This window comes from Vanacampus margaritifer, chromosome 2 (genome assembly GCF_051991255.1).
Source record: "Vanacampus margaritifer isolate UIUO_Vmar chromosome 2, RoL_Vmar_1.0, whole genome shotgun sequence".
In the NCBI taxonomy this organism is placed as follows: Eukaryota; Metazoa; Chordata; class Actinopteri; order Syngnathiformes; family Syngnathidae; genus Vanacampus; species Vanacampus margaritifer.
In genome coordinates this window covers 28985915-28997006 of record NC_135433.1, presented here as the reverse complement: position 1 = coordinate 28997006, position 11092 = coordinate 28985915, and the positions used below count along the sequence as shown (strand labels likewise).

Below are 11092 nucleotides of genomic sequence, written 5' to 3'. Positions count from 1 at the left end.
AATTGTGCAATTTGATTTATTTAAAACAACGCAAGGCAAATTAACAACGTTATAAAAGTATACAAAACACAACCAAACAACTTTGATCAACACAGTATTTTAATAAATAATATATTCAAATTCAATACAGCCAAATATTGATTTTGACAGAATGCATAATTATTTTTCATGTCATCACAGGACCCACTGAAGCAACAAAGTAGGCAGCAACACTTTATACAAAGCCATACGAAGGTGGCGGAAGGTTGAATATTTGGGATTATATGAGCCAGAACTGAATGAGGTTCGAATTTTGGGCTTCTAGTCCATGAACCCACCATACCTTTTCTGGAGCTCGCCATTTTCCCATGCGCGCTTTGATACTCCCGCATTCTTGTTGCCGTCCACCAGCCACTCAGGCCTGCCCACACGCCTCATGAAACCTCCATAACGCTTTCTCAACCCACGGCCTAACACTGCCTCTAATAGATCACCCTGTACTTCCCCGTCATCAGCACGACGCAAAAAGCCTCCGTAGCGCTTTACAGCTTCACCATCTTGAATGCCCCCCTCTTTGCCATGCTGAGAAGCCGTATTAAGGACCTTTAGGATCTCCAGGCGTATTTTTTCTTCCTCATCTTGGTTTACGGAATCATCTAACAACCCTTCTGAAAAAGAACGCCGGGACATGAAGCCACCGTAACGCTTCATAAAGCCGCCGTATTTCTTGGCCAGCTGGTGTCCTGGTGATGTTGCAGCCTCGTCATTAGTTGTAATGATGCCAGCTGCTTGTGGTTCGTCTTGTTGCCGTAGGTCCCCATCAAAAGGAGCACGGGTTTCTTCCTCTAGTAGGATGTCCCAGCAGAGGCGGAGCTTCTCACTGTCCAATTCACCATCACACTCAAGTGAGCATGCCTGGAGGAGAATGATCAAAACTTAATCATCATAATAAAAGTTTTTGTTAGTCCACACCCACTGAAACTATAATTGTTTGTGTAAATATTTACATTCTGTTTACAATTCTACTCTTACATGTTGTTAACTTAAAGTGGAAGTCTACCTGAAACGATTCTTGACAATAATGTGTTATATGTGACACCACTAGTCTAAACATGACATTCGGATTAATATTACGTTTGTGGAATTTGAGTTAAGCAGCAAAATCCAGCCATTTTTGTCCATCTGAGGAGCGGCCATTTTGCCACTTGCTGTTGACTGAAGATGGCATCAATGTTGCTCAGGTCTCAGGTAACAACCAATCACAGCTCAGCTTCAGAAAGCAGGTGAACTGTGATTGGTCGTTGCCTGAGCTGTGAGCAACAGTGATGTCATTTTCACTCGACAGCAAGTGGCAAAATGGCCGCCTTCTGATACTGATAAAAACTGTTGGATTTTGCTGCTTAACTCATGTTTCACTAATGCAATATTAACCAGAATACCATATTTAGACTAGCGGGGCTGCATAGAACATATTATTGTAAAAAAGAAAAGGAGAAAAAAAAAGGGTTTGACTTCCCCTTTAACATTCTAAATTGCCCAAAACGGATAGACTGTCCCAGCAATTGACTGCCAATCTGTCTGAGAAACCCACAAGCCATATGCCATTGATATTGTTCAGCCAGTCAGCGTTCTTAAAAACAGCTCGGGACGCGTCTCAAACTGGACCAGGTACCTCTTTAAACCAGGCCTCCAGGTCATCTCATACAAATTACAAATTACACAAATTCACAGCAGATGTTAGCAGCAGTGCTTTCCTTCATCTTCCACTCGATTTGTGATATTGATACATAAGTGAGTCCCTTGGGATCTCGCTGTTTTTAGATGATGCGCAACATTTGTTACTCTGCAACTCTAGTAGATCAATTACAGCTGTGCACATTCAGTTGCTGATATGCTGATCATTTTCATGCGGGAGACCAATGAGTACTGCAAACATAATTTGTTTGAAGGACTCCGTTTTATTACAACATCTTGTTGCAAATGGGCAGCCACCATGTAGTGTCGAGAAATGAAATATTCTAAGCAGTTGTATGTTGGTTAAATAAACAGGCACAAAAAACTAATCTTACAAATAAGTCACTAATACAATTTTTATTTTATTTTAAATAATGTGGAATTATAATTTTAAGGGCTACAAATAAATATTACAAAATCAACAATGTTGTCAGTCAAGAGTATCAACATTAAAATTGTTCATGGCTGATTAAAAGGATCTATTTTCCTATTCAAGTGCTGGCTATGGCCAGGGTACTATTTTAATGGAAATTGATTCCTTTCTACTTTCCATCAGGGATTTTCAATCATATGGGACCCATTCAATCTATCTTTGTTTCATTAACCCTCCACGCCACCCTCACCTCACACCCATTCCCCGAGCCATATGCCAAGCCATGCTGAATTGGCACTTGGACTAAAAGGAAGAAAAGGGGATATTGTTATCTGGGGAATGACTGACATGCTCTAAAAAAGAAGGAATGGCTTGACAAGGAGGTTACAACACATTACAGATCAGATCAAAAAAAGCCAAAATGTATCTCAAGCTCCATCACACTTGCACTCCTTTAACAATCAAGGAAAACACTCAACATTTTCCTCAGTTAATGACACAATGTTCAGCGCTGAAAATGAAAGTCTGTATTTCATATTTCAAAACTGCTCTCTTCACACTCTACCAAACACATCAGGACACCTACTATGACCCGGGGGTGGCTATTTGGAATATAATATGCTCCAAATCTCCTATGTGTCATTGGTTTTCACTTATTTGAACCATCAGAAACTCCTGTTAGACTGTACTGAGAACGGATTCTTGCTGAGCTTTCAGTGCCGCTGTCTTATGAAGACAGAATTAATGGACAGGAAAATTGAATTGAGGACATATTGGCACCTCAGGGGTGGCCCCCTCTCTTGGCAGTGATGAAAAGTATACAATAAACAGCTATTGTGTAGAGCAGGATGTGCTTGATTGTATATATATATATATATATACATATATATATTTGCGCATCACGCATTACTCCACTTCTTCACATCATAAAGTGACATGTGCATTATTATTATTAGTATTTCTGACCTGCAGATTAACTTGATAAATTGCAAACCAGACTGCTATTCTTCAGTAATGACCATTTTCAAAATATCCACTCAATAATAGTGTTACCAAATAATAGTTGTATTATTATTATTATTATTATTATTATTATTATTATTATTATTATTATTATTATTATTATTATTATGTTATGATATAATAGTAGCCTAATTTGTAATACCGGTACTATTATTGAGTGGCTCCCACGCATTTTAATATAATTGTATTTATTTATTTATTTAATGCTTTAACGTACTTATTTAAATTATTGGTACTGTGCATGTCCTTTGGGATGAATGAAGTGATTGATTGTTTGACTACAGGAACAAACAAAAAACAAACAAAAAAAACTATTAAGCATATAGTAACGTTACCAGAGAGGATAAACCAGCATGTTGTCCAAGCAGGCGGTAGACACAGAGAGCGCACTCTTTTCCACAGTCGGTCCCAACTACCAGCGACACGCATGCTCCCAGAAGCAACATCCATATGCAGCTGCGGTGTGCGGGGAAAGCCATGGACTGAGAGAAAGAAATAATGGAAGGAGGGGGAAAAAAGCAACAACAACAAAGCATGGAACTCTTATTAAATTTTTGATTAATCTTTTATATATATATATATATATATATATATATATATATATATATACAGTATAAGAAAACGCTACTATTGTTGGAAGTGCACAAGAATCTTACCTTATGACTATATCAAAGTTATGAAGTCGTTGTTAGCAATTCCTTCTTCAAACGTACTCACGGGATGACTGACGGACGCAGACGGTGCTCGCAATTTAAGTGCGTGCGCTCACTGAGTGGCACAGACGGTCACCTTTCAGCCAATCAGCAAATAGGCTACTTAGAGAGGAGAGAAAAAAGCAAATCTGCATTTCATTTTTCTTTCTTTTAAAAATTAAGGTGCATGTGCTACTCAACGTGTCAGTGTAGTGGAGCTTTTTAAGTATTGTTTTCTAGTTTACGTGACATGACGTGTTAGGGAGAGGAGGCGGCAGTCGGGGTGTTACTGTATTAAAAGCGACGTCATATTGCTAAAGGCAATATATAATGGAGGAGGAGTGTATAACTACTGCTGCATTTGTCAAAGTCAAAATTTAAATAGTTACATATGGTGCATAATATCATACTGTAATCTGATGGTGGTAACCGGTTGCTTGTGAATGATGACAATAAAATCATCATCCAGTCATTGTCTTCATCACCAGAGACGTGAGATTCATTCATTATCCCCAATTTCACACCGTGTCCTGAAACAAAAGGCAAAACCAACCTGTGACGACCAAACAGATATTATGTTCCCTTTTTCTCTTTGTATTTTGATAACTGACTTTCAGAGACAAAACAGCATTTCCAAATCAATTACGAGCCCTTTTAGGTTTCCATTTCAAAAAACAGCTAGCAGCCATGCTTAATAGCTATGCAGGGATGGGGGGGGGGGGGGGGCTTCATGCAAACAGCTCCTTGTAGTGAGCACATAGAAGGTATGATGTACTGATGTCACTTTTTCTGAGTGGTGAAACATGCTACTAGCAATTACAGTACTCATATTAAAAACATCTGTACTCTTAATAATTAATTATTGATTACGAACAAAGTGTCTATATGTGGCTGACTGACTAACTAACTAAAAATATGAAGGAAAAAAGCAAACATTAGTCATGTAAATAGTTTGATGAACAATGCATAGCTGGAGTCACCACCACCATCATCATCATCATCATCATCATCATCGAATCGTGAGACAATCAAAGATTCCCACCTCTAATAATTACATCTCCCTGTCATGAGGTTAAAGTCCCACTGATTGTCACACCCACCTAAGTGGGGCGAAATTAATTCCTCACATTTGACCCATCAACCCCCACCCCTGAGGGATTGGTGAGCAGCAGCAGCAGCAGCAGCAGCAGCAGCAGCAGCAGCAGCAGCAGCAGCAGCAGCAGCAGCAGCAGCAGCCGCACCAACCCGCCCCCCTCATTCCAGCACATAATGCTGAGTGTCAAGCAGGGAGGCAAATGGGTACCATTTTTAAAGGCTTTGGTTTGACCCAGCCAGGGATTGAACCCACAACCTCCCAGTCTCAGAACAGACATTCTACCATTGAGCTGATATAGCAATCTATAAGTGATTAAAAAATAATAATTACAAAACAGCAAGTGCAGCAACAAGACAAAAATGGTGGGGGCCGCACTAATATTAAATCTTTATGTTAAATAGGGGGCAGCAAAATATCATCCTGTGGGTCACAAATGGCCACCAGGCCACAAGTTTTATTTGGGGTATGAATTCCTGGTTTTATTAATACCTGTATTCATTAATACCTTTCTTCTTTTGTCAATGTATTTCAGTGGGATAGTTTATTTGGCATTTGTGTTGATGATCAGCTGCAACAAGAATCCAACCAGTCCCTTTGGGCATCACTTACTCCACAGCTTTAATGTGCTTTAAGAAAGCAAGCCGTTTTTATGGTTGCCATCAGGTCACATTGTTTTCTTCTATTCAAATTAGTGGCAGCAGGATGCAACACCACCACCATGGCACCTCAGGGGCTGTAGCCTGTAACATGGAGCAAGTTCATCTTATCCAGTTAATCTTTTAGCTGGGATAATAATCACAGATTGATCTTTCTCAGTCGTAGAATCCTCATTAGTCTATATAAAGTGTAAATGCATTTTTCACTGCTGCTAATGTTTTGGGATTTTTTCTGAAATGGGATTGTACGTAATATGAAGGAGACACTAAATATCTTACCATAGTATAGAGTAAGCCTATACAAAAGTCTTATGCTGTCACATTTCAGTTTTGTATGGGTTAGGGTTTTGTTTATTTTGGTGTGTTTGTTGTGTCGTTCTGTGATTGGTGTTTGTCTTGTGTTTCTGAGTGTTTCCCCCTGTCTCGTTATGTCTGATTACGTCCACCTGTGTGCCTGTACCCTTCCCAGTGTGTTTGACCAATCTGTGCCCTCTTCCTATTGTGTTCCCCAGGTGTGTCTCATTAGTGTTAGTGTATTTAGTCTGTTGTGTTTGTCCAGTCGGTGTGGGATCATACGTCAGGTGTCAAAGTCCTGGGTGGGAGTCTGTGTGTGTCCCGTCCCGTCCCGTCCCGTCCCGTCCCGTCCCGTCCCGTCCCGTCCCGTCCCGTCAAGCTAAGCCTCGTCACAGTTAAGTCGTCTTTGTTTCAGTCTAGTTGTCTACGTCTCAGTCTAGTCGTCCTCTTCACAGTCTAGTTGTCCTCGTTCCTGCTAAGTTCTCCACGTCCAGCCAAGCTTCCCAAGTTCTGCCAAGTCAACCCCGGTCAAGCCAGTCCAGGCACGGCAACCATCCTCCTTTCGCTCAGTCCCGTCACGGCAACCAGCCTCCTCTCGCCCAGTCCCGCCACGTCTTCCCCAGCCTCCTCTCGCCCAGTCCCGTCACGTCTTCCCCAGCCTCCTCTCCACCAGTCCCATCGCGTCGTCCCCAGCCTCCTCTCCCCCAGTCCAGTTGCGTCGTCCCCAGCCTCCTCTCGCCCATTCCCGTCTTCTCCAGCCTCCTCTCGCCCAGTCCCGTCACGTCTTCCCCAGCCTCCTCTTGCCCAGTCACTGCTTCCCCAGCCTCCGTCCTCTCCCCCGTCCCCACTTGTTCCAATAAAGTTTCTCTTTTTGTTCACAATTCCTGTCTCCCTGATGTGTCTCCTCGCCTTTGAGTCCACCCTCTCCTACGCACACCATTTCATGACATATGCTGTACACATAAATAATAATTAAATTACTATGCTATCTGCAACATAGCTCTTCAAAATATATGTAAGGTTTGGAGACAGAAATGTCAGTTGTCTGGGTGATCGTTGGTAAGTTGTCAGGGGATTTTATGCCTACACACATGGGCCCAAATAGGTCATGTGTATCCCCACTTTCCATTGGCTAACCACTTGTGAGAGAGGCCAAAGGGGTCGAATTGCAGTGTGATGGGGTGGTGGCTTTGGTGTTTTTTTGTTACCTCTGACTGACGGAAGATGGCTCTAGAGACATGGAATGTCATCTTTCTAGCATGGGAGAATCCTGAGGGTGTTTGCAAGTCGAGAAATATAATATAGTCAGGCTCACTGCCTAATATTTGTGGTGGATGAGACTGTGACTGGAGGGAAAGGCCTCAGGGTAATGTGTGTGTGAGTTTTGTTGTTAATTTTGTTTGCTAATCACAGTTCAATTAGCAGTCAAGAAACTATATCATCTAGAGAACTATAATCTATAGTCTTACACAATCTATAAATCTCATTTATGAGAGCCTGCACATGTCCCCGCAAGCCTCTCTAAGTGGCAGTGCATGCTAACAAATGATTGACGCATCCCCCAGTCACGACTTCTGTCTCTACAGTCTCTGATTGGCTAATTTTGTCCCACTATAGGTGAAGAGATAGCAATTCAAATTAAGAGGCATATAAGATGGGACCAGAGAGGGATGGTTTTCCAAAAGATCATTTAAATAATATTCTACTGTCAGGCCATACTGACAGTTTTACCATACGCGGTATGTTATTACTATTATTATTACTGTTTTTTTTTTAATGAGACTGGAGTGAAAAGCAATAATGCAAGTCCACAATCTACAGTAAAGTAGTACTAAAAATCTATATAGTGAAGTGATTGAGTGGCAGTGTGAAGCCTTAAGTGATTGTGCTTCAAGTCTCATTTCCCCTCTGCACATCTTTATACACATATTGAACCTGCTATTGTATTTCTTCATTGTCCATTATTCCACCGTGAAAATATAAGGCTTTCGCCAGTGGCGGTTCATCAATAGAGGGAGGTAGGGCGCCGCCCTCCCCACTCAGCTGAGCCACCTTGAAAGCGACAAAAATGAAAATGAATGAATGAATCAGATGAGCAAGATAAATAGTGTACAGTTATTTATGAGTCAAATTGGTTAGTTTATCTCTGACATCCCATATGATGATGTAACTTCCAGTTTAGGGCACATAGGACATCAATCGTAGACTCTCGTTAAAAGTTTGACATGCATATTTAGTCCTTGCGCAATGCACACATATTGAGCACCGTGTGGTGTAACTTTCACCATCCTAGGCCAATAACATATACACAGAGTTAACGTAAAAATTGTAGACAATATGTCGCGATCATTTTTGTTTGGCATTTCTTGAGGTATACCCGAAGAGACAAAATGGGAACAGGTGTAAAAGTGGTGGAGAGTGACGTATTTACAGCAAATTATGGTTTTTGGGCCTTTGGTACCCCACGACCCTTGTGAGGACAAGCGGTTAAGAAAATGGATGGATGGATGCTTTAGGTAGTGCAGTTGGTTTTCAACATGGTAAATTAAATTGAAAGTGATGGAATTGGAAGTGTAAGTGGAATACAAACAAACATATAACTATTAAGTAACAGAAAATAAATCTATCGCAACAATAATTTTGACATAGGCAGATACCCCATATAAGTATTTTTATTTAACTTGCCCGGAGTCAACATACTCGTGTAAAATTAGGTTTAAAACAATGGACAGCACACCAAAGAAGCTGCAATGGGAAAGGCCAATACCACAAAATGGTCACAGAGCTAAAATGACCTTGACACAAAGAAATGCAGAATTAAATGAGTTTTTTCATAGATGATATGGACTGACTTCTTCTTGTGACTGACTCCAAGTCAGCCCTTAGAACAGTGGTCCCCAACCACCGGGCCGCGGACCTGTTCCGGGCCGTGGGCACCTTTGGACCGGGCCGCACAGTTGAAAGAATAAAAAAAACTTACCGTACTTCCGGTTAATTGATTAGCCGAGGCTTAAAAATATTTTATTTTGAAAAGTGACCAGATTCTCTCTGTTTACGACGGACACTTGACACATGTCAATATGCTAATTATCTCAGTCGCGTTTTGTTACCCTTGTTATGGTAGTGGACTTGCGTTTGTTGTCGTAGCCTTTTATTAATCAGCCGACGAACAGCCAAGCAAACCCACCAAACCCAACCCACTGGGTTACCGGTCCGCCAAAGTTGTGGACATATATGAACCGGTCCGTGCTGAAAAAAAGGTTGGGGACCACTGCCTTAGAACATTCACAAACTCCAAAATTGCATCGTTGAATATGATATGTTGCGATGATTTGTGGCATTTAAAAAACGTTTACTCGAGCGGCATTTCTCACGATGCTATTTAAAGCCACAAAATCAGTCATCGTGAATTGCCTCATGTTTGATAAATCACATTGCGTGTGGTAATCTATTTGCATGTACTCCTCCCAGAATATGCCAAATGAACTGCACATTTGCCTGATGCAATCCAACCTTTCAGAAATGAGGCCAAAACATTAGGACACAATTTTAGAACACATAGGTCAAAACTGTAGAAACACTTAAGTGTCAAAATATTAGGAACATTCATTATATTAGGTACACATGACATCTAACCAACATCTTATGCCAAACTATTGAGCAAAGCCCAATATAAGGTACACCTGATTCCATCCACATCCACAATATTGCGTGTCCTCATTGATGCACATCGCAGATGAGGCGGAGCCTATATTTAACATGACTTTGGGTGATATTTGTAGTGTGCGCACTGGACTGGTTGCCATTAAAGAAAACACACACAGTGAGATCAGAAACCAAGATCAAATTTAAACTCAGATTCTCTCAAATGCAAAAGAACACCTTAACGACAACTTCAAAAATGGGAAGTTCTTATACGTTATTTTCCTGAGAAGGAAAAGGGTGGCTATCTATTTGGGGAGTGGTAGTGGGATTTGTCGAATTTTTTTTTTGAGACACACTCACTTCAAGTCGATTGCATAGAGTTGGGTCCACTATTTGAGGAAATACCACATATGCATATAAAACATCCACCTTCCTTTGTCATACACTGTGTATGCTCTATGCATAAGGGAAAAAGAAATTCCTCAAACACTATCTCCCTTTCACAGTAATCTGTTATCATTGCTGTGGCTATAACAAGCTTTTTAATTAAGAACAGGCATACAGCTAACATAAGCAAGTCGCCTCATTGTTTGTTCTTGGCACTTATTTGTCAGGAACAGGAACGACAATAAAGATTAAGCAGCAAAGCCAGTTAGGTGGACTTTGCATATACGTTATTCAGTGTGTGTGTGTGTGTGTGTGTGTGTGTGTGTGTGTGTGCTTAAAATCATTTGAGTAACAGGTATCAGGTGTGCTATAGAGTGGAAGCAATATCGTTATAATTCATCAAGAATTTGTAAGGGAAAATTACACAAAATGGGTCCAAAATAGCAAATTCAAAGTAAATAAAGGCGTCCTCAGTTAATGATAGTGCTGACACGTTTGGAGGTTATGAAAGATGCACACAATTAATTATGTGGCGCCACATGGTAAGAGTATGTCACGTGGGTCAAAAAGGTACAGTTATCACCTTCTTTACAGTTTAATATTTATAGCCTAGTGTTTTTCATACAAATATTTAATGCAATAATGAATCTTGGCTGGCAACCAGTTCAGGGCCCGCGACCCTCGTGAGGATAAGCGGTTCAGAAAATGGATGGATGGATGATTTTATTACTGCATTAATGTAGGTTAGTGATAAAATACAGCACATTTTGACTTAGGCCTACAACAATTTGGGTCACGTTGCCGCTTTAGAAATGGAAGTCCATCATCAACTACTGACCCTTCCAAATTTATTCATTTATCATACTAGTTTAATCCCTCGAGGAACATTCTGCTTTCACTGTACTATACGGTTGTATTTCAAGAAATCCAAATCTAACACATGCAGTAGTGCGGTAAAAAAACAAAACAACAAAAAACATCAATATCACAATGTATTGTATTGTTAGTTCAAACAATACAAAATCAATATGCAGGGCTGGACTGGGACAAAAAAAATAATCAGCCATGGTATTTTTTGTCAGATCGTCAGCCCCTCAAAATTAGCAGAGCACAACCGATTAGTATTTCATGTATGTGTTCCCCACAGAAATGTATTTTACTATTTGCTCAAACCCAACTCTAATTATTAAAGTGTGGTGTACAGATATACAGG

General features: G+C 40.6%; 1 protein-coding gene across 1 annotated transcript; it reads right to left on the bottom strand.

The window, feature by feature from the left end:
- LOC144044013 (proenkephalin-A-like) lies at positions 1-4008 on the bottom strand. The gene is made up of 3 exons (XM_077558171.1): positions 3766-4008; positions 3445-3591; positions 1-894 (listed from the first exon to the last, which is right to left on the bottom strand). The coding sequence occupies exons 2-3, from the start codon at positions 3586-3588 to the stop codon at positions 301-303; spliced, it is 738 nt and encodes a 245-aa protein (XP_077414297.1). The 5' UTR covers positions 3589-3591; positions 3766-4008; the 3' UTR covers positions 1-300.
- Between the last annotated feature and the right edge of the window lie 7084 nt (positions 4009-11092).

Bases quoted from the DNA above. Each gene is read 5' to 3' on its own strand.
- LOC144044013 (XM_077558171.1), bottom strand. From the start codon at position 3,588: ATGGCTTTCCCCGCACACCGCAGCTGCATATGGATGTTGCTTCTGGGA. The intron at 895-3,444 runs GTAACGTTACTA...ATTCTCCTCCAG, and splicing joins ATGCTGGTTTATCCTCTCTG to GCATGCTCACTTGAGTGTGA.